General features: G+C 43.2%; 1 protein-coding gene across 1 annotated transcript in view; it reads left to right on the forward strand.

Annotated features, from left to right (window-relative positions):
- hs2st1a (heparan sulfate 2-O-sulfotransferase 1a) overlaps nucleotides 1–22,527 on the forward strand; it is a 36,586-nt gene extending 14,059 nt beyond the window's left edge. The window contains exons 2-7 of the mRNA XM_080907367.1: nucleotides 8,863–9,113; nucleotides 9,210–9,295; nucleotides 9,553–9,691; nucleotides 10,470–10,567; nucleotides 12,569–12,726; nucleotides 19,389–22,527. Coding sequence (XP_080763493.1) covers nucleotides 8,863–9,113; nucleotides 9,210–9,295; nucleotides 9,553–9,691; nucleotides 10,470–10,567; nucleotides 12,569–12,726; nucleotides 19,389–19,612 — 956 coding nt within the window. The 3' untranslated portion in view covers nucleotides 19,613–22,527. The remainder of the gene's footprint in view (nucleotides 1–8,862; nucleotides 9,114–9,209; nucleotides 9,296–9,552; nucleotides 9,692–10,469; nucleotides 10,568–12,568; nucleotides 12,727–19,388) is intronic.
- Nucleotides 22,528–24,458: the final 1,931 nt, after the last annotated feature.

Here is a 24,458-nt window from a genome sequence, read left to right on the forward strand (position 1 = left end):
TCCCACCCACTTATCATTATTAAACCTATGAATAGCTGTTGTCAGCTCCATCTAATAGAGTGTGGAGTTTTCCCCGGACTCCCATACATGCATTATTAATTACGTGTTACGGGGCGAAGAGGCGCAGAAGCACAGTCAACACAGGATATCTGAGTTGTGCTTGCAACCAGATCTGCACTGTTATACAAACATCGTTGTTATATCAAGATACAACTGCTCTGAGGAAGACTGCAAATCTATATGCATTCAGCCGCTTCAGGTTTCTGCACAGATTTGACTGCAGCGTTTGTGAGCCTTTGAGTGGAGGAAGCATTTAGCAGTGACAGAGACCTTCCTGCCGTGGGTTTTTTTTTCTCCTTTTAGCAAATGCATTTACTGGCTCATCCTCTCGACAACACACGAGTTACCCACATATTATTCTCCTTCCCTTTGAAGCGCAGCTGCCTCTGAAAATGTTGGCTAATTCCCACTGCTTAGTCACTGACAATCTGTGCCACCCCACTCCTTTGCAACCTGTCAGACCCGCCTTTACTTAACAAGGCAGGGGAATGATGGGATCTGCCATCTGTGTAAATTGCTCCATAATCTCATCTGACTGGTTGTTTTCTGATGAAGCAGACAGAACGTGGCCGCCTTTACTCTTTCGGTTTTTCCCAGACATTATTGGCTCACCTGTCAGACAGCACTACTGGCTTCGATCGCGCCAAAGACATATTAGGGTGGGAAATGGCAGGTTGAACCATGATGATTATCACCTCCATCTATCCTGGATTGTTATCATTAGTGTGGAGACATGTTTCGCATTTAGACTAGAAGATAAAAATGGCCCGCATGTGTTTGGGGCTGACTCGGTGTACTATTTGAATTTGATCCTGCTTCTTCATCATCATCATCATCTGTATTTCAACTCCCCAGTTAAAGCCGACACTTTCAAAGCATTTTCTGCCAAAAAAAGGGCACTTTTGTAGTTTGTAGTCTGAACGTCTTCCTCCTAAATGACATTCAATGGAGTAATTGTGGACTCGAGACCCATACCACCTAACCACTGTCTGCGCTGACAAGGGTGCGTTTTGTTGTCGTCTCCCCATCTGAGGGATGCATTGTGGGTATTTTCATGACAGAGATACCCTTGTTTTCAGCTACTTTTGTTGGGAAGCGGGGAAAAAATGTCGTTTTGAAGCTTTACAGGAGGATACGTGACCTTTACGTGGACTGTTTTTGATTAATTCAATTCCAGAGCCGACGCAGAAGCAGCAGAGAGGGCGCTTCCATCGCCCTCGGGTCGTTATAGGTGGAAATCTGACCTTAACAGTGCGTCTCTGCACCTTCTAGTAAAAGCAGAACAAACAATTAAACAGAGAAACTCTCTTTGGTGAGCATTTATAGAGCCTCGCAAAGCAGCAGTGCCAGGTCCTGGGCGGGAAATATCGCGTCACTGTGAAACTTGTTATTTATTAGGATCTGCAGTGTAGCCAGACGTTTTATTTTCACACGTCACCTCCCTGGCTGGTTTGAAATAGTGGAGCCTTCCTGTTACTTATATTAAAATCTGACTTTGATGCATTGTTCGCCATCATTTAAAGCATTCTTAATCAAACTTCCCCTCCTTTTACGATCAATCTAGACAACAGACCAAACAGAGGCTCATTACATCTTCTTGTAGACAATAAATTTTTGTGTGTTTCTGTGCTGCTGCTGTCACTGACATCCCCTCAAATGTTGACTTGAATTCTCCTGGCTAAACACATACCAGTAAATCATCGCTCATACTGGGACTGTAGATGTATAGATTAGCTACCATGCAGCTATCCTGTGGTTAATGTTCTGCCATTAGCAAGCTGCTGCTTTAGCAAGTTTTAAGCTTGGACTAAATACAATTTCTGCAACAAAAATTTAAAGTTACCGTTTACTGTGCGACTCTTGTTTCGCCCTACTCGTCTTTATAACGTTGCTTCAGTTCATTGAGGTTTGCACCACAGCATTTCAGTTAAGGTCTAGACTTTCACCGGACCTTTGCAGCAGCTTGATTTTCTGTTGTTGATTTGTTGCTGTGCATGGCTTAATTGTCCTGTCGTATGAGCCAGTTTGTGCCAAGCTTTAGCTGTCACACAGATGATTGAGATTTGACTCTAGATATGACTACAGAGGACATCGTTCCAGAAGTCTTCAGGTTTGGTCAGATGATACTTTGTAAGAGGGAAAAGGCTATTCCTGGAAATCTTTCCAAACAAACTTTAAATTAGTTCAGTCATTTTTTTTTCTTCTAATCGTACTGTCGTGAATTTTAATTTGTAACATGTTAACAGACCTGTAGAGTCTGAAATCTAGGTCTTCATTTTTTTAGTTTCTCTGAACATTGCATGGTCTAAATTTGCTGGGATGTTCACACCTCGGAAGATTATGGTGTTTTCTTAACCCTCCTGAATGCTCCACGCCTGCTTTTATAGAGATGCTCACACTTAATCAAGTGCACTGGATTAAAAGAACAGATCTGCAATTTATCGCCTTAATTTCTATGGAAGTAGTAAAGGTGTACTTAGTTTTTCACACTGCTGTAGCTGCTAATTAGTGCTAACACATAAATTACACCTAGCTGTCACTTAGAGCACTCCTCTTATATAAATTGTAATGGAAAAGTAAGAGTTGAAGAGCAAACCCGTTATTTGCTCAAGGATGTAAACATTTTAGTTTCTGCAGGGACCGACTCGCTTCAAGTCGGTCCCATGCAGTTCCTCATGTGGCCAGTCGAGGAACTGCAGTTTTTGCCAGTTTGCAATCACAATTAGCTAATCCAGTGGTTCCCAAACTTCTTTTTGCTAGGCCCCGCTTTGTTTTACAAGAATATTTGTAAACATTTTTTTTTATTTTCATGCCCCTGCAATGGCTCTGCTCCCCACACTTTGGGAAACTCTGTTAGTGCTCTGTCTCATAAAAGCTACTTGTTAATTTATTATAGTGCCTTCATTATTCTGTTCACACACCACTGACAGGTTGTCAGCCAGCAGATACATCTTAGCAATCAGAAATAAAATCATGTATCTGGCCACATGGAAAATGGAAATCCAAGTCGTTTTTCTTTTACCTCTAGTTGGGCTCCACCAGCTCATTGGGATAATATCGGTTCTTTTATCTAATAATGCTGAGGAGACCAAAGGCTGGTGGCATCCCTGCTACTCCAGCTCTGCCTCATAATAAACAGTGAGCAGATTCTTTGGCCACATTTTTGTCTGTCTCCATCTCAGACCTGGTTCGTCCTGGCCTCCCTCCTTCTCCACAAAGCCCCCGCCTCCTTCTGTCTCCCCCAGCTGTACGCTACTGCGGAGAAGCGACGAGTGAATGAAACCTTTCTTTGAGCGTCAATGTTGCACTTATGTGTCAAATCTAGCGGAGAAAAAGTTCCACGGCGTTAGCAATTACCCCCATTTCCTTAGCACTTCAGTCTGCTGGAGACTTCTCTGTTTTTGTTTTGGTTTCTTTCCCACTGAAGTAATGTGCAATTAAATAAAAGTTTTCATGTGTGGTTTTAAAGTTTAAAGGAAGGTTGCTTTTTTTTTTTCTCCTTTTTTTTATAATGCGCTGCAGTGTGCGTGGGTTTTGCACGTCTCTGTTCCTGTCTGTCATTCTGATCTCGTTTGAATGCACCCAACACCTTCACAGCCACTTAGTGCAAGCGGCCTTGTTTATCTGTCTCTGTGTTCGGTTCTCTGCGGCTGCCAGCAGCGCTGAAAAGCTGCACCAACAGATTCCTCTCACAGCATGTTTCATTTTCCTTGTCATCGCTTAACTAACAGTGCCAATGCAGGTTCTGCTCCGTTTGGTCATCCCTGAATCTCTCCCTGTCGGTCTGACTTTACTCCTTTTTCCTCTGATAATCCACCCTCTGCTAAATGTGTCCAAAGGCTGAATTATATTAGAAATTCAGAAGTGCACAATTTATCCAAATGTTCGTGAGTGCTGCAGTGGTGACATAACTGTCCCCCTGGAAACCTGGCACTGCAAAACAGTAGCATGCATCCAAGTCTATATAGAGGGGGACGAGGAGAAACAGCAGCAGTAGACTAACTCAATTTTTTTATATATACAGCAGCAACCTAGATCTCCTGCCTGTCATCCTTCATTGATTTTGCAATCCAGCGGCATCCAAGCAGAACCATACAAGCCCATAGACCTCAGTCTGCCGCTGATAGCCGATCTCTATTACCCACCTAGCTCAAGGCTTCGGTTCGAGGGGCTAAACTTCTCAGGGGAAGAGGCAGAGAGCTCCAACTGGCGTAACGGAGCGACGGTAAATTTATGAGCTGCTTGGAGAACGGATCATCTTCTCTCCCCCACTTTTATTATCCCATCAGATCTGACGTGATAGCAATAATACATGACGGCCTGTCACATTCTGCAGATCTGGCGGCGAATATGAATGATGATTTCAAATGCCTGGGTCTAATCGGCGTTAAATTGCTTTAGTAAATATGTTCAGCTACCAGCACTCTGTCTTCCTCCTGTCTCTGACTTTGAATGAAGCTCAGAGTAATAGGCTTGTAGTTGTCACAATGTTTAAGACCCGTGTTGGCGTCACGGTTCATAATTAGCTTTTAATCCACATAGTCGGCTTGAGGGGAGGAAATCGACGGAAATGTGGAATGAAAAGAGGCCTGCTGTGTGGCCATAGTAATTCAGGCTTTTGTTCTCTAATTAAATGACCTCAGAAGGGAGCGCTAAGCTTAAGTTTGTGTGTGGGGCGCCCTCTGATATGGAGGTTTGCGCCAAGTGTGTTCAATCTTGCAATGAATAGGGCGTCTACTACAAAGCCCAAGAAGCCCTCTCCGTGTCCCCTTCGCCTCCTTGTTAACTGTTGGAAATTTGGCACAAAACGCCGTGTCTTTAACAAGTGGCTCACAGCCCCTTCACATAGTTCAAGACACTGTAGTTAGGGACACGGTAGCCCCCGGTGTTTTCTCACTATTCTATCCTTCAGTTTTAAAAGCAAGACACTGAAAGACTTCCCTGCAAGCTGAAGCTGCACATACTCTTCCATTAGTGTGTTTATTCCACGGCAAAGCAAATTGCACGCTCTTCTCTTTCTTTCTCTTCTCTCTCTGATGTCTGCGGTTCGAGGCGGACAGAGCTGAAGCCTGTGGGAACACATTTTAACAGTTACCTCCATTTATTTGTGTTTGTATTTTAACCATGAGGCCTGTGGATTATTTAGAGTAACTGGAGCACTGGAAAAAGTTGCTGTTGAATATTTCAGATGTTTCTTTTTCTTTCTTTAAGCTGTAAGCACTGGAAACACGTTTTCATTCATAATATATTTGGCATGTGAGAAGTGAGGTAGATATGTGGATTAAAGCTGCTTTTAAGTTCAGATGATGAACGTTTTCTGAATAATCAGTAAGAATAGCACAAATCGAACACAAATTTACAGGTTAATTAATTTTGATTCATGAATTGCCAGTTTTATGGAACTTTATATTGTAAAGCAAAGACCCTACAATATCAGAGAGAAAACCCCAACAGTCATGTGACCCCATCTATCAAAACAGGTTATTTTATTGTTTTAGCTATTTTCCAAACAGTACTGAAAATACAGAAATATAATGAGCACGAGCTAAAGTGCAAGCTCTCAGGTTTAATGAAAATATTAGATTAACCATTGAGGAATTACATGTGTCTATATTTGTCATAAAACTTGAGAGTGATTATGCTTTTTTTCATTTTGTTTGTTTGTTTTTGTCCATATAGGCCTCGGTCACACAGGTCTAAAAAAAACCCTTGCAGGTTAAAAGTAATTACAAGGTGATTCTCTCAGTGACACGAACCAGAAACGGAGAACATTCACCTTCAAAATAAAAGTTATGCTTTGCACAGCAACCGACACATTTCAAAAGGTTCAAAATGTCCACGTTTTAAGTTTGCAGAGTTTGACTGCCATCGTGTAATTAGTTTGCAAGTGTTTGGAGACAAGTCGGCATCTTCCATAAAAAAATCCTGGCGACCTCAGCAACCTGTTAGTGATCCAAATAGTCGCAGCACCGAATACTTCTTTGTGACAGCTTTTACACCACCAACTGCCAGCAACCTCCAGCAACCACTTGCCAGCTGGAGGCAGAATGCACATTTTTCCCTAGAAGCAGGTGGTTGCCAATGGGTCATCAATTTCACGGTGACTACCTCTTTCATCCACTTGCAACCAGTCAGGGATTATTTCTTTTTCCCTTGTGGTCGGTGGTTGCCAGCCCTTAAATAACAAAAAGTATGTCATTGTCCAAAATTATATAGACCTCATTGTGGGAAGTATAGGAAAAATAACTAAGATGTAATATAGCGCTGTGCGATATGAACAAAATCTCATATCCCGATATAAGAATTCTATCGTCCTGATAACGATATAAATCACTAAAATGTAACATTTTCTGTGAATTCTGTGAATCTCGGGCAGCTCGACTTGCGGGAAGTGTTTCCAGCTGCGCGTCATGTAGCTGGAGTCGAGTGTTTTAACAGATGCATGAAACTAGACATTTTTAGACATAAGTTGTAATGCCCGCCGTTTTCTTTGTGAGTATTTATTACACGGCGTGCTGCGGGGAAAAGCCTGTTCTAACGTTTGAGCCTAAGGTTTATTTTTTTAGCACCTGACGGCTCTTTTTTTACTTCTTTCACGTGATTCGGTTTATTTTGAAAAGTCTCAACAGGATCTTGAGCTTTATTGTGAAAGGTTTATGTGGAACATAAACAAGCGGACACGAGATGGTTTTCCCATCGTTGCTGCTAACCACAACGCATAAAAACAGGCGGTGTCCGTCCGTAGTGTGGTTATATTAAATATAAGAGAAAAAGAGAACTTTAAGAAATTAATATAGCCACTACAGTGACCATCAAAACGATGAAAAAAATATTACAGTAAACAGTTTATTTTGCGACACCACGAAACAAACAATAGCGTAAAATGAAACGATAGACGTTTTTATATCGTCATCCGATATATATCGTTATATCGAACAGCCCTAATGTAAGATAATATTTGGAATAACCATTATATTAAGGTTCCCATCATTCATATGAGTCAACTCTCTGTCAAAACCTTTGAGAATAAAGAGTGTGTCCTTAAGACACCTGGCACTGCACACCCGTAAAACTCTTCTTTTGTCTTTGCCATTCTCTCTCTGCAGTCGCAGTACTCCATTTTAAAAATAATCCAAAAACGACACTTGATCCCACGTTGGGAAAGTTTCAACATAGCAACTGTTATTTCTGTTGTTGTTGGCCAAGGCGCTCTTTGGACGGACATGCGAATGAGCATCTCCATTACAGCTGTTCTGCACGCTGACAGCCTTCAGCCATTACAGCCACCTGGCACGTCTCCACGCCATCAGTCCAGTTGTGAGCATGCGGAAACGACGAGGCACCGTCAGAAACCAGATCTCGCTTTCATGAGTGGAACATTAACAGCTGCTCGGGAAGGTGTAAGAGCAGGGGCTGAGAGTATGTTCGCATTCACACAGATGAAGGGGAGGCTGCCGGAATCGCAGATGACATCTTAATTGGCCTTTTGGTGCCAGATGCCAGCCTGGAAAGACGTCCAGGCCAGGTCCAAGCTGTAACTGTGTCTCAGTTGCCAGGCATGGCATTAGGAAAGGTTTTTAGGAGCCTAGTGGCTCCGCTGGGAGCTCCCACGGGTATTAGGTTCTCCAGTGTTGTGCTGCCTCCCCTCCTCGTACAAACACCCTTCTTCTCTCTCCATGCTTCCTGCAGAGCACTCTGAGGCTTTGTCAACACCCGTCAATCTGAGGCGAATTCAGATAAAGAAAAGCCCAAGGACGACAAAGGCCAGGCCTTCTTTGTGTTCAATCTATTCACACCGAGCTACTGGGGTCTGGCTTTTCTGCAGCTTCGTGCAGTGTTTAGGTGGAAACAGCCCCCCCACGCCTCACAAAAAACCCTCCACCCTTCTCATTTAAGCTACATTGATGTCCTGCAAATATCCAGTTAGCCACAAAATAACTGCCAACCTCTAACCCTGAACCACCTCTTACTGTTCCCTTTCCCACTCCCCTTTATGTGACACCTTTCTCAGAAGAATCATTTGCCATTACCCTGAGCCTGTTCTCCATGCTAGTCCAAATGAAGGTACATTTATTTGATCTAAAATATGAGCAAACACACAGTCCACTCTGCAGTTAAATGAGGAGAGTGAAAGTAAAGGTAGAGGACTGATATTAAAGATGAATCTGATTAGCGAACAAGAGAAGCAGTACCACAGTGTGAAATGGGCTGCTCACAAAATGATTACCTAATATTCCTGTTTGACATTACTCTTGATCCTCGGCGTGAAGCAGGGAAAGATCTTGAAGCTCTCCCGACAGATGGTGAAATGAAAATCCATTTTTAATGAAGTTACAGTTTAGTCTCTCACACAGCGCTGACGCTTCTGACAAGGAAACACGATATTTTAAGGTGTAAGTGGATCAGATTTGAATCAAAGACTATATTTGTAGCATGCATATCAAGTACAGTGAGTGTTGGATCATAGTTGTAAGTAAGAAAAAAACACAAAGCTTTGAGGATTTGGGATGCTCTGAAATCAAACTGGAGCATGTGGTCTTCTTATTTTTCTCTTAAATCGATCAGTAGTTTAACAAATGAGCTGGACCTTTTTCACGGAAAAGTTCCTGCTGTTATTCTGCTTCACAGGGAGGTCAAAGGTCAAGTTCAGCTTGAGAATAGCTTCACCTGGAGCTTGAGTAATCAGTAACTCACCGAAGGACTTTTTTAATCTTTCCTTTCAGGCAACTCTCATTTAAAAAAAAAAAATCTAACTTCTGCATCTTGAACTCGCCTTTTTCTAATTTCCGTTCGTCTCCCCAGAACGAGCCATCGCCAGACACGAGGTACGAGAGATCGAGCAGAGGCACACGCAAGACAGCCTGCGGGAGCGGGACTCAGCCGCAGCGCTGTCCGACAGCGAGGATGACGTGGTCATCATCTACAACCGGGTGCCCAAGACAGCCAGCACTTCCTTCACCAACATCGCCTACGACCTGTGCGGGAAGAACCACTACCACGTCCTGCACATCAACACCACCAAGAACAACCCGGTCATGTCCCTCCAGGACCAGGTCAGGGGACCTGCGTTTCCTCCATCTTCCTACACCTGATCATCTTTGTCTGCTACGGAGGTCATTATTGTGATATGTTGATTTTGGTTTGTTCAGGTGCGGTTTGTAAAGAATGTGACTGAATGGAGGGAAATGAAGCCGGCTTTCTACCACGGACACGTCTCCTTCCTGGATTTCACCAAGTAAAGAAGCCTTCATTTCACATAGTGTTGTTTTTTTTTTTTCTCCACAGCCCTGTAACCAGTTAATCCACCCTGCTGTGGCTTTGATCAGCTGACTCCACCTTGTGGTCACTTAAAGCTGTTCACTCTCAGAGTGAAAAGCAAATTGTAGCCATTTGAATGTTTAAGAAAACAAAATTGCATAAAAACAAAAATTCTGTTTCATGCATTTTGATTTCATTCCTGGTGAGCTTTCTGAAACGAGTAATTCTCCTCAGGTTCGGGGTGAAGAAGAAGCCCATCTACATAAATGTGATTAGGGACCCAATTGAAAGGCTGGTGTCCTATTATTACTTTTTACGTTTCGGGGACGACTACAGGCCCGGCTTGAGACGCAGAAAACAAGGAGACAAGAAGGTAAAACAGCTTTATTCTTTTATTTAAAGAATGGATTCATTTTCATTTAAATAACAGGGATCTGTGGATGAAATCTCACTTAATATTTGGCTTGAGTGATCAAACCAAGCGTTTATCTTCCAGAGCTCAGCATTTCGAGGCCTCTGTGCTGCCGACAGTCATCAAGGCATTGAGTGGTTTTGGGGTGTCCGTGGTTGAATCCCGTGGTTATAAATGGAAAAACATCAGGAATGCTAGCAAAAACAATCTAATTACATCTGGCACAAATGTTCATTTGGACTCAAGGATGAGCTCATTAAAAGTTAGTAGTCAAGATCAGTGTCACCTCACCAAAGTCGAGAATTCGCAGTTTAATTATCGCTAAATTTCACACAAATGCCTCTAACAGGAAAATCCGATGAAGTGGTGACATAAAATGTCACCAGACTGGGTTGTTACCAGCTACTTAACTAGCATACCACTGTGAGGTGGTAATTCCAGTTAAAACAAAATTCCCTCTCTTTCATTTCTCCCAAATGTGTGTTTTGTTTTTTCTTTTGAACTAGAAGAAAAAATTACTGGAGAATTGAAGTTCTGACTAAACTGTGGAAAATAACCACTTAAAGTACCTTTTAAAGGCTCCGTGTAGCTTCAGGATTATATTTGTGCATAAAGCTACTTCGGAATGTTGTCGTCTTTCTTTTGTTTCACAGTGCATTAAGGGATATGAAGGTCTAATATGAAGGAACACTTATCTTTTCGTCTGCTTTCTTGGTGTTTTTCATGTTCTGTGTTTCAGACGTTCGATGAATGTGTATCAGCTGGTGGCTCGGACTGCGCTCCCGAGAAGCTCTGGCTCCAGATTCCCTTTTTCTGTGGTCACTACTCCGAATGCTGGTGAGAATTCAAACACCTGCTGCTCCTGCTGTGTCGCATTCAGACCACACTGAGTCTGAGATTATCAAACGTGTCTCCTTTTTTTATACATTTGCATGTTGACAGAAGAGATCTGGTTATATTGCAACCAAAAACAGGAATGAACAGGCTTAATGATACAGCTTATGTACCTAATAAAATAGTGTAGCTATAAATCAATACACTGTTTTGTTTTCTTCGAGGTGTGCATTGTGTGTTTTAAAAAAAAAATTTTTTAAAAATGAGCAAAGCAGACAAGATGAGAACAAAAGAAGAAGTAGCAGACCTGAAAAAACTACAGCAGAGAGTAAAGTATCCCAAAGTCATGTCAGGCTTTTATGTAGCATTATTGCTGTTGGCAATCAGTGGATGGATCAACTAATGTTGCAGGTCCTGTGTCAGGCCTGTGCTGGGTGTTTAACTGTTTCTTAAACACATGACTTTTCAGATACTGTTCATCAGTCACAGGGAGGTTGTTTTTTTTAAACTTGCCATTTCTTTTATCCTCCAATGTCCAGTTTTTGGGGGGGTTAAGGACACGCTGCACACCATGCTGAGTTTTTGGCTAATAGTTCTTTTGGGAATCACCTTGTTGGTGCAAAAGTACTGTTTTATGCCAGTTTAACTGTGTTATCTTCAGCATTTTCTACGGATTCAACTGCAGAAATTGGTTGACAGGGCAGATTTAATGTTTTCATAAAAGAGTGGTTAAAGACAGACTATTAAAACATCTATCCATCTTGTTTCGCTTTTCTGGGTCGCGGGGCAGCAGTCTTAGCAGAAAAGCCCAGACCTCCCTCTCCGTGGCCACATCCTCTAGCTTGTCCGGTGGAACACCAAGGCATTCCCAGGGCAGCTGACAGACATAATCCCTTCAGCGTGTCCTGGGTCTGCTCCTTGGCCTCCGAAAGAAAACCGGTTCCTCCTAAAACAGTCAGGTACAAGAACTTGACTGAAAGTGAGCGAAAAAGCAGCCGATGTCTGAAGAAAAACTTCTGAAAGCCCAGAGTACCATTGCTCAAGAGCACTTAAAAAAAAAAACTGCATTATAATTCTGCCTCCTTGGGAGCAAAATAAGAATAAATCAGGATTGGCTCGATGCATTTACACAGTATCAAATGTTAAATATGCTCGGTTGGGTTCAGATTTAACACCACTGTTAGGGTAGGAATAAATGCAGCGGTGAGATATTTTTCTCTGGGTTTGTTGTCAACAACACAAACAAGCAAAGTCACTGACCTTGTCTTTTCCTCGGCGCATGCAGATGAAATTGTTAAAAAAGACGTGATGTATCAGTCTTCTTCAGTAGAGCACCACATTCAGTCATTCTCTGCTTTGCTACACTCTCTCCTCAAGGTCTCCAGTAGCCCTCTCACTGCCTTGAGCCGTTCTCTCTACATTGTGTTTTCTTCCTTTTTTATCAGTCTCTCGCTGACCCTACTCTTCCCTCTCACCCTGACTAATCCATCTACCCTCTTGCTGACTGAAGGTCTGAGTGTCTGGGATTTAGAGAGCAGTATATTAAAGTAATGGAAAGGCCCTTGGAAACATTAAATAAATAGTGAAGACAAAAAGGTGAGGTCAGTGCAGCCAGTCATAGATTGATGTGTTTAAGAAGGCCTTGCCAACAATTTACTTTATAGGTTTAAACAATCCTTATTTTATTTTCACTACCAAGCTTTTTTTTTTTTTTTCCCTTTTGCTCCGCTCTCCTGTTGTCTCAACCCTCTCCTGACTCACGGCTCACCTAATCGTTCATCCTGTCTGTCTTTCAGCTCCTCTCTGCTGCTCTTCTCTCCATCACCTCCTCTTCCTCCGTGTCAGGCCTTACATCATTCTTCCCCTCCATTTCTGCTCAGTTTTTCCAAGCTGTGTGGGATATTTTTTTCCCATCCAGCAGAGCAGCGACTCCCTGAGAATAAAGAGAAAATATCCACATCGAAAAGAAAAACATGACTTTTTTTTTCTTTTTTTTGTGTGTAGGAACGTGGGCAGTCAGTGGGCTCTGGAGCAGGCAAAGTACAACCTGGTGAATGAGTACATGTTGGTCGGCGTAACAGAAGAGCTGGAAGATTTTGTCATGATGCTGGAGGCCGCGCTGCCACGCTTCTTCAAAGGAGCCACTGAGCTGTACAAAACAGGTGCTGCTCCTGCCACACAGTTTAAATAAAAAAAAAATAATAATAATAATAATTATATATATATATATATATATATATATATATATATATAATTGTACCCTCAGAAGGTCTGCTAGATGATGTTAATGCAGCACTACGGGCAATACCTACAACCACGATTACCGACACTAACAAGCTGATCTACAATACGGCAGCAGTGATCAGTGAGATGCTTGGCTACAAGTTGAACAGCCACAAGGGGCAGTACCCTCCATGGAGAAGGAGGCTAGAGGGCAAGATCAAAGTAGCACGGAGGGAGGTTAGCCAACTAACAGAGTTGCAGAAAGGTGCGACAAATAAGGTGCCTAAGAAATACAGCAAGCTGTCCATACCTGAGGCCTTGGAAACTGCCAAGCAAAGACTCACAGCCTTGGCCAGCCGCTTGAGGAGGTACACCAGAGAGATAGAAGGCAGGAGAATAAACCAGCTGTTCTCCACAGAACCAGCAAAGGTGTACTCTCAGTGGCAAGGGAACAATAAGAGAACAGCACCACCAAGGCTGGAGACGGAGCAATACTGGAAGAGCATATGGGAGAAGGATGCAACCCATAACGGCAATGCTCAGTGGCTAGTGGATCTGAGGGCAGACCACAGCGACCTCCCTGAACAGGGTCCAGTAACCATCACAGTGGCAGATATCCAAGAAAGGGTCTCCAGTATGAAGAGTTGGACAGCACCAGGGCCCGACATGGTTCACGCCTACTGGCTGAAGAAGCTGACTGCACTCCACGAGCGTCTGGCAGCACAAATGAACCAGCTGCTAGTTAACGAGAGACACCCGGAATGGCTAACTGAAGGCCGGACGGTCCTGATCCCCAAGGACCCCAAGAAGGGACCGGTCCCCTCCAACTACCGACCAATAACCTGCCTCAGTACTACATGGAAGCTCCTGTCAGGCATCATATCGGCTAAGATGAACAGGCACATGGGTCAATACATGAGCGGGACACAGAAAGGAATTGGCAAGAATACCAGAGGTGCAAAACACCAGCTACTGGTAGACAGAACAATCAGCCGAGACTGCAAGACCAGACTGACCAACCTGTGCACTGCCTGGATTGATTACAAGAAGGCCTATGACTCAATGCCCCACAGCTGGATACTGGAATGCCTAGAATTGTACAAGATCAATGGGACCCTAAGAGCCTTCATCAGGAACTCAATGGGGATGTGGCGTACAACACTAGAGGCCAACTCCAAGCCCATAGCACAAGTTACCATCAAGTGCGGGATCTACCAAGGAGATGCTCTGTCCCCACTGCTGTTCTGCATAGGCCTGAACCCCCTCAGTGAGATCATTAACAAGACTGGCTACGGATACCGACTACGGAACGGAGCAGTTGTCAGCCACCTCCTGTACATGGATGACATCAAGCTGTATGCCAAGAGTGAACGAGACATCGATTCACTGATCCACACTACCAGGCTATACAGCAATGACATTGGAATGTCGTTCGGACTGGAGAAGTGTAGTCGGATGGCAACAAAGAGAGGGAAGGTAGTCAGAACTGAGGGGATTGAACTACCAGAAGGCAACATTGCAGACATAGAGGACAGTTACAAGTACCTGGGGATCCCGCAGGCAAATGGGAACCATGAAGAGGCCGCTAGAAAGGCTGCAACCACCAAGTACCTGCAGAGGGTCAGGCAAGTCCTGAGGAGTCAGCTGAATGGTAAGAACAAGATCCGGGCCATCAACACATACGCCCTGCCCGTGATCAGGTACCCTGCTGGGGTAATAGGCTGGCCAAAGGAGGAGATAGAAGCCACTGACATAAAGACAAGAAAGCTCCTGACCATGCATGGAGGGTTTCACCCCAAGTCCAGCACCCTGAGGCTGTACGCTAAGCGGAAGGAAGGGGGCCGGGGACTGGTGAGTGTCAGCACCACAGTCCAGGATGAGACAAGGAACATCCAAGAATACATTGGGAAGATGGCCCCAACTGACCGAGTGCTCAGTGAATACCTCAGGCAGCAGAAACCCAAGAAAGAGGAGGGAGACGAGGAACCATCATGGAAGGACAGGCCCCTGCACGGTATGTACCACCGGCAGATAGAGGAGGTGGCTGATATCCAGAAATCCTACCAGTGGCTGGACAAAGCTGGACTGAAAGACAGCACAGAGGCACTAATCATGGCAGCACAAGAACAAGCTCTGAGTACAAGATCCATAGAGGCTGGGGTCTATCACACCAGGCAAGACCCCAGGTGCAGGCTGTGTAAAGATGCCCCAGAGACAATCCAGCACATAACAGCAGGGTGCAAGATGCTAGCAGGCAAGGCATACATGGAACGCCATAACCAAGTGGCCGGCATAGTGTACAGGAACATCTGTGCCGAGTATAACCTAGAAGTCCCGAGGTCAAAATGGGAGATGCCCCCAAGGGTGGTGGAGAATGACCGAGCTAAGATCCTGTGGGACTTCCAGATACAGACGGACAAAATGGTGGTGGCTAACCAACCGGACATAGTGGTGGTAGACAAACAGAAGAAGACGGCCGTAGTGATCGATGTAGCGGTTCCGAATGACAGCAATATCAGGAAGAAGGAACACGAGAAGCTGGAGAAATACCAAGGGCTCAGAGAAGAGCTCGAGAGGATGTGGAGGGTGAAGGTAACGGTGGTCCCCGTGGTAATCGGAGCACTAGGTGCGGTGACTCCCAAGCTAGGCGAGTGGCTCCAGCAGATCCCGGGAATAACATCGGAGATCTCTGTCCAGAAGAGCGCAGTCCTGGGAACAGCTAAGATACTGCGCAGGACCCTCAAGCTCCCAGGCCTCTGGTAGAGGACCCGAGCTTGAAGGATAAACCGCCCGCAGGGGCGTGCTGGGTGTTTTATATATATATATATATATATATATATATATATATATATATATATATATATATATATATATATATATATATATATATATATATATATATATATATATATATTAGGGGTGCAACGATATTCGTATCGATATTGAACCGTTCGATACAGTGCTTTCGGTTCGGTATGCATATGTATCGAACAATACAACATTTGTAATTTATTTTATCAATTTTCCTTCTGACGATGCTGTCTGTGTTGAGCGCTCAGTGAATCTGTGTTCGACTACTCCGCCTAGGCTGCACTGTCCAGCGCAGATCCACTGAGCGCTCAACACAGACAGCATAGTCAGAAGGAAGAGCGCAGGGCAAGCTAGCAAGACAGAAGTTAAGCTCTCCTTGCAACAGGCAAATTGAACTTCATTCAGATCTGGCGTTTGGAATTATTTTGGTTTTCATGTGACGTATGACCCTGAAGGTAAGCGAGTCATGGACTAAAGTAAAACAGTATGTTGGATGTGCCATGCAATGCTCAATTACATTGGTGTGAACTAGTGTGTTCGCGCAGTTAGCTCGTTAACATGTTGGCCGTCTAGCCCCATGCACGGAGCGATCGGCGGTAGCTCGTTAACGGAGATTTGCCGTGTTGTGGCGTTAAGGTCATTTCAACGAGATTAACCTGAATGCACTAGTGGGAACACAACGAATATGACTGCACATTTACGCCGACATCATCCTAGTGCAAAGACAAGTGAAAGCAGACAAAAAAAAGCAAGCATGCTACTAACTTTAGCCGAGTCATTTAGACCGCTGTTAGCACATGATTCTCCTTATGCTGCTGAGAATATAGCCCAGAAGAAGCGGATAGTATAGCTTTTATTTTGGAAAGAGCCATTTCTCTGTAATAAACTCTCTTTTCCAAAGATGAGTGATTCCTCAATCAGATACAGGGCTTGCAATATCGCTAGCCCGACGTCCCGAAGCTAGCGATTTTTCCAGTCGGGCTACCAAAATCTATCTCTTCCCTGCCCGTCGGGCTATTGTAGGAAGGAAAATATATGTCAATGCTTTTGCATTCTTTCAGAAATGTAGCTGGGTAATTATGTCATTGGCATCGGTGAGCCACTGTCAATATGTGACATATTGAAGTCGCGTTTGAATTTGCGCTTGTTTTTTTGCTTTCACTTTGCAATCGTGCGAACTGTGTATAGAGAGCGACAGCACTGATCTGTGAGTGATGATAATTTGTGCACCAATTCCTCTGACATCGTCTTATTAATCGTTAGCTTACTATGCAAACATGACAAGTGAAATCTCCCGCAGCAAGCTTAAACATGTGAGAGGTTGATCGCGCAGAGAATCGCTGAGCTTATGTGAGTGCGTGTGTAAAAGCATTTCAGTTCTGCTGAGCCAAATAAGACAGGTCAGGGTGAAGAAGTGACAGCCAAAGAAAAGCTTACCACAAAACGGAGAAGTTATGACAAATCAGACTATAAGGCAAAAAGAAAGTGCAGCTTCATGGTTTCATGGACAAAAGAATTTCTGTGGCTGCAATATGACGAGCTAAATAACCAGGGCTGCACATAAGTGGTCCGCAGGTGCGCATTCGCTGTCAAAATAAAAAACACGCACAAGGGTTAGGGTTAAATTTAAAAACTGTACTTTTGAGTTAAAATATATATTTATAATTTTAATAAATGACAAATTAAAAATGCATGAACATTTTTTTGTATCGAAAAAATATCGAACCGTGACACCAAAGTATCGAACCGAACCGAACCGTGAATTTTGTGTATCGTTGCACCCCTAATATATATATATATAATTAATTTGCTGCTTCAATCCTCTCACTGCAATTTCAGGGCTAAATATTGTGTGTTTACGTGCTGCGGTTGTTCATTAGCGCTTTGAATCGCTCTCCTGTGATCGGCTGTGATCAAAATGCAGTCGTGCTGCTTCACTGATGTAGTTACAGATTAGTTATAATGAGTGCAGCCAGAATGAATAATGGGCAGCACAATAGGGTCCGGTGTGACAATCACGCCGATGCACAATGATTCAATATACCCGAGCGCATTAAACAATTAATCTGAAGACTAAGTCTCACATTCAAATGTCACGTCGTCTTGATCTGTCTCATTTCTTTGTGCACGGGTACAGCTAATGTTTACTAAATTACTCAGCTAGCACCTGGTTGCCAGGTTTCTGGCATTAGTAAGTTATCTGTGACTTTCAATCTGGTCAAACCGGAGGACTGTAGATAACGCATGACCGTTTGTGGTGCTTCTTTCTGTTTGTTTGTTTGTTTTTTATTTCTCTGACTACTGCACAGTGATGATGCACAGTCACTGTGCCTAGTCAAGTGTCAGGCAATTAACAGTTAATTAAAGAACTACTTATTTTACAGTGCGTGGTTTTTGTTTTGGGTTTGTTTGGTTTTTTTAATACAGAGCAAATACACTTGACACTATTTAGTAGCCTGTTTCCAGAGTTAAACGGACAGTTAACTGCAAAGTCATATTTATCTATTATTCATCTTTATTGTAGGGCTATTTATTCCTTTTAGATACACTATATTGCCAGAAGTATTCATTCACCCATCCAAATCTTCTAATTCAGGTGTTCCAATCACTTTCATGGCCACAGCTGTATAAAAGATACTGTGATGTATAATGTGCAGAGGTGGACAACTTTCTGTATAGTCAATGCTACAGATCTTCAAACTTCATGTGGGCTTCAGATTAGCTCAAGAACTGTATGTAGAGAGCTTTGTGGAATGGGTTTATCATATTAAAGCCAATGGATTAAATTGGGATCTCACGCAAGTGCTTGTGACGGCAGACGAGCATATACTTTTGGCAATATAGTGTCTTTTTGGTGCAGGTTGCCTTGTTTTGGAGATACTGGCTATAAAATCTGCTGATTCTGATCCATCTTGATTATGCTTTGCTTAAATATAGGAATATAACCAAAATATAAGCAGTTAATTCAAGTCCCCCTTCTGCAAAGACTGACAGTTGACACAACAATTGTTTTCAAACGTTTGCCGATCGGTCTGAAAGTGACTGCAGTCTTGTTTGGAGACGGGTTGGAGATGAGTTGCCTCCCAACCGGTGACCTATTTGATGTTTTGCAAAAGAAAGTGGTCACCATGCCTACCTGCAATTGCTTGTCGAAGCAATTTTTGTTGCCTACAAGGAGGTGGCCCCCAATTCCCCCCCCCCACCCACACTTATGTATTTTATTTTTACATTTCTGAAGAAAAGGCTTAAATAACTGTGCGTCACACACCAGCACAATCTAAATGAATAAAAGTCCTATTTTTAGGTGAACTGGCCCTTTAAGACAGCCTCCCCCACACACAGAGACACACATGTTTAGTGTTAGCTGTTTATTGGACATACAGATAGCAGTGTTATGTAGGATTTTGTTGTCGGTTGTGTAGTTTATATTAGAAAAAGCTCACACTAAGTATGCTTTAATGTTGCTGTTGTCACGGCAGCCATTTTGACACGAAGCAGCAGGAAGTCACTTTAATGAAGGCCACGCGCCTAAACAAAAAAGAAGCTGCTGCTGTTTCATGTGAAAATGGCAACTGTTCAAAGATCTCGGAAAAAAGAAAAGGTGTCGTTCTGATTGAAGCTGCTTGTTGTTAATGCCAGTGGATTAACAGAAGAACTGCAACAATCGCTTCTGCAAAAGTAACACTTAAATGCATTACCAGTAAATATAACAGGCCGCTTGTGTACTAAGTACTGAATGATTGAGTTCATGTCCTTTAATCCCATGTTGTTCCTCCCACTCGCATCACAGGTAAGAAGTCCCACCTAAGGAAGACCAGCGAGAAGAAGCCACCCACAAAGGAGTCGATTGCCAAGCTGCAGCAGTCCACCATCTGGAAGATGGAGAACGACTTCTATGAATTTGCCCTGGAGCAGTTCCAGTTCGTCAGGGCGCATGCTGTCCGGGAAAAGGACGGGGAACTCTACCTGCTGGCCCAAAATTTCTTCTATGAAAAAATCTACCCCAAAAACTAGAGAAGAGAGCGGAGTGCTTTGGAGGAGGACGGAACACTTCGTCCATGCTCAGTCATGCGCTCTTGAGACAAACAGAAGTGGGAGTGAGGTGAGACTTGAGGACTACCGCTGACCGTGTGCCTCGTTTGAGAGCATGATGCGGAGCTGGAGAAGCAATCGGGCTGTGACGCAGCGACCGGACTGGCAGCAGTTGCTACTCGCGGCTGTGCCGGCCAGCTGGACGAGGAGCTCGCGTTTCAATCGGCAGGTTGCTATCGCTACCGGCAGCTGCTCCACTCCCTTTCACTTCAACGCCGAAGGTCGTCCATGCCGAGGGCCTCTCCCGGCTCGCGTCTTAAAGGCGACCGGCCGACAGCTGATCATCCCTCCACTCCTGATTGGATTCACTGTTCTTCTATCCAGAAGATTCTCATTGGCTCTGTACTGTTTGGTTGTGTTTGGTTGTATTTTATCTCTTTATTACGTTTTTGGTTTGTACGTAAAGACGTTTGACGGTGAAACTACATGCCTCACGCCTCATCACCACTACTAACTTAAAGAGACGGTACTGTAAGAAACGTTGCTGTGTTGCTGGACTTGAATGGAGCCTTTTGAGGTTTTTATGAGTAAAAGTCCTGTGAACGCGGACTGTTTCCCGGGGCACGCGTGTATGTTTTATACTATACTAAGTGTGTGACTCTTGTAAATGTGCAGCTTTTCCTTTGGAGGGTAACAGAGGAAACGTTTACACCTTATTTTATTGAAGTGAGGTGAACTTGCTGCTTCTGTAAATATTTACAACTTTTTAAATCCATTGCATTTCCTGGCAGATAGGTTACAGAAGTCTGGACGTGTTGTTGGTTTTATTTTTGTCACGTAGAAGCATTTAAACACGGGAGGCTGCTAAAATCCGTTTGGGGAAATGTGCTTTTCCTTGTTTTCAATGCGACTTTTGTACCAGTAAATTTAAGACTTTTAGCAACTAAAGCATGAAGAGTGGACATGAGGAAGTTCCCCTGCTGTATTGGGTGTCCCCTAACTCCACTATGAGCCAAACGTTTCCATTTTTTTTTTCTTTTTTTTACAAGTGGCGAAATTATGCATTAATTCAGGAGCTTCAGAAGAGCATTCCCAGTCAAAGCCAGACTGTTTCTCATTGATTTTTATGCCAAGCTAACCTAACCAGCTGCAGCATTACAGTATGTTTAAAAGGCTGATAAGAGATCAGTCTTCATTCATTTACTTGATAAATTGGCTTTATTTGGGCTCTGATGGGGTTTATTTTTTTAATCGTGTAAGGGAAACGATGAAAATTACAAGTATTTTAAAAAGTATACTTTGTTATGATGGGAAAGAGCCCCAGCTTCTTCCTGGATGTGCTGTCACTGTCTGTATTTGTATATCCAGGTGAATGGATGCTCCCTTGCCATCTGAGGACATACTGTAGTTAACCACTCTGTCTTGTGTGCCTTCTCTAGAGTTCGCCTTGTTTTGCAGGTTTTTCTGATTGAACATAAAGACAACACGGCTGCCATGTCTGTTTTCATCTTTTGATTGACAAACAATATAAAGAAGACTTTAAAAAAAACTACCTGAGGTTCATGACTGGTTTTTAGTTGTGTTTTTTTTCTTTTCCAAATGTTTTTGCATCATCATCATCACTGTGTACAGCAAAGCAAGGATTTTGCGAGGTGATACACATAAACGGAAAAGTCGAGCTGGCTTACTTCAGGTGTCCTGCAGGGGGCGATAAAGAGCCTCCAGGTTCACTCCTGCCTCTGAGTGTGTGTTTATCATTTTCACATGACTCTTCCAAACAGTGTTTGATGATTGCAGTGACATGTGGTTGTGTGCCAACCTCTTTATATTCCCAGCACGTGTTCAGCACCTCCTCTTCTCGTAGTTCCTGCAGCTGTGCTTCATAAACGGAGGGCACTGAAACAGGAGCCACCACAGGCCAGGGAAAGTTTATGTGAGCCAGTGCTGCCACTCAGCGTTATTCACCCATGCTCTCAGATAATCCCTGGACAGGCATCAGCTACTGGACTCATCCCCGGTAATCTCAAATCATTCTCCAGTTACAGCTTCCTGGTCTTGGCCCTCTGACCTAGATTAACATGGACAATGCCCCCCCTCATACTCTGAAGCCTCAGTTACACGCTGCCTTTTAATATTAGACCAGGGACTGCCTTTTTTTACGACAGTCTGCTACTGAAAGCTCCATGTACACAACCTAAAATAAACCTTTAATACACACCCATACATGCACAACATTTAACATATAGTCATGTAGCGTTGTGGTTTTCAGTGTCAGATGTGAGGTTCCCTGTTGATTGGATGACATATAACAAATGTATAAAACCACTACAGATACCAGATTTTCTACTGATTCTTTTTTCTTTATTTTATTGTTTACCGGTAATTAAGTGAGCCGGGGGATTCTTTCAGTTTAGCAAAGCTGGTCAAGAATTTAAAATGAGCCAAGCTGTCACATCCTGGGGTTTTCATTCAGTCACTAGGGTAATTTTTCCATGCGCTAACTCTGTTGTCATGTCAGTCACTACCACTCCCACATGCCTGTCCTTTCTTGTCAGTAGTGTCACCTGATCTGCCTCTCCTCTCCACTCACCTGCTCCTATTCAGCCAACCGATACCGCGGTAGGTGTTCATCCAGCTCCCCACCACTGATCAGTCAGACTGTCTTTGAGCTCGGTGCCTTAGCTTTCCAATATTCTGTGTCAGTGCCTGCTTTTTAATATCATTACCTGTAGTTTTAGAATTTGCTACATCTCGTGCTTTGTTTGTCAGTAGAGTTAATTAGCTTTTTATTTATTTAGTTGTTTTTTTTAAACCAGGAGCCATTTTACTGGATGTTCATTTCCCCACTGTAAAACCCGTGCTATGTAACGTCATTCAATATGTTTTGCTTAGTGTTGCATCACTGGAGGTTTGACTAAGAATAATGCATGAGCAGAGTTTCACACGCAGGCTGTGGATATCGACCTGAGAAACATGGAAAAGGAAAATAAACAAGCTAGCCTGAATCATTCCCTTTATGTCTGTGAAGTGTATTTTTATGCTTTGCCGCTATTGGTAATAATTCCATCCATTCATTTTCTTGCACCTATCCAGCTCAGGGTTGTGGGGGTGGTTGCAGCTGTCACAGGGTGAAAGATGGGGTACATCCTCCACAGGTTGGCAGTCTATTGCCGAGCTAACACAATGAGACAACCATTCACACCAGTCACTTTGAAAATCACCAATTAGCCTTTCCTGTGCAATGGAGAACATTTAAACTCTGGTAGAGTAGCTGGTGGATTTTAACCCACTACCTTTAGGAACGAGTGCTAAACACCACACCACCATAAACTCATATATATGGGGTTGCTTTAAAAAAAAAGGCAAAAACAAGCTAACTTGAAATATATAGAGTGAATGAAAGGGTTGTTTTTCCTTTTTCTTTTTAAAATCCTGTCTGAACCATAGCCATCTCACTAAAACGTCACCATCACCTCAGTAATCTGGATAATAATCGTTTATCATGTGTTGTAACACACCCACATCTGTATTATTTGAGTGAGATAACAGAGGTGGAACTCTGGGGAGGTGCAACGCAGACATACACGTGTCTGATAATGGCAGATATCAATAAATATAAACAAACCTGCCAGCACATTAAATCGCCTCCATTTTTTTCCCCTCCCACACCATGCACTACGCCTGAGCAGTTCACAGATTGTGAATACTGATGATGTATCACTGATGTATATGAAAGGCATCACAGCATCTATTCCGCCCCCTCCTGTCCTCAGTGGGCTTTTGGAGAATGACCTTTGCAGGAATTTAAACAGGAACATCACATTTAAAAGTCTTTAGTCTCTTTTGCATGTACAATATGCTGACAGTGCTCAGTTTATGACCAACAAAACAACTAAGTACAGAGAAAAAAGTAAGTCCGGTCTCTGGGACATATGGCTGGTGATGAAGAGTGTGCCTCTGTGGGTTATGTAATGCTGCAGTAACTCTTCTCACTGAGGTGCGACATATCAGCCACTGATCTCACTTCAAAACCACAGCAACAGAGTAATGTTTAAAAGAAGTGGAAGCACAGTGGGAAAGGAGCCCCTGTACCAACTTTGTGAAAAACATGGCATCAAATTAAAAATGAGCATATCATTTTCTTTTAAATAAAATACGATTGTTAACATTTGACATATGTTTTGTGCTATTTTTATCCTTGGACATGGTTAGCAACAATACTCAGGTAGGCTGTGATGTTTAAACGATCAGCTGCTATGCAAAAAGATATCTACCACACTGTTATATCACCACAAGCAGCCTAAGCCAGTGGTATAAGGCACGATGGATCCATGCTTTCATGCAGTTTACACCATATTGTGACGCTATCATCCGAATATCGCAGCACAAATCAAGACTCATCAGATCAGGGAATGTTTTTCCAGTCTTCTACTGACCAGTTTTGATGAGCTCGCGTGACCTGTAGCCTCAGTGTTATGAACTTAGCTGACAGGAGTCCCATCTGGTGTGATCTTTTGTTGCCTTGGGCTTCAACATTGGATGTGTTGTGCATTCAGAGATACTCTTCTGCATACCTTGGTTGTAATGAGTGATTATTTGTCATCAAAAAGGGATTTTCAGCCAAAGAACTGACCGTCACTGTATATTTTCTATTTTTAAGACCATTTTGTATATGGTTGTGTGGGAAAATCCCCGCAGATCAGCAGATTTGCATGTTTCAAAGTCACGCACATCACCTTTGTTGCCCACTCTGATACTGGGTTTAAACAGGCTGTGATGACTTCATCTACATGCCTAAATATGATTATCTGATTAGATTAAAAGCAGT

Source organism: Rhamphochromis sp. 'chilingali' (genome assembly GCF_963969265.1).
Source record: "Rhamphochromis sp. 'chilingali' genome assembly, chromosome: 16".
NCBI classification, from domain to species: domain Eukaryota; kingdom Metazoa; phylum Chordata; class Actinopteri; order Cichliformes; family Cichlidae; genus Rhamphochromis; species Rhamphochromis sp. 'chilingali'.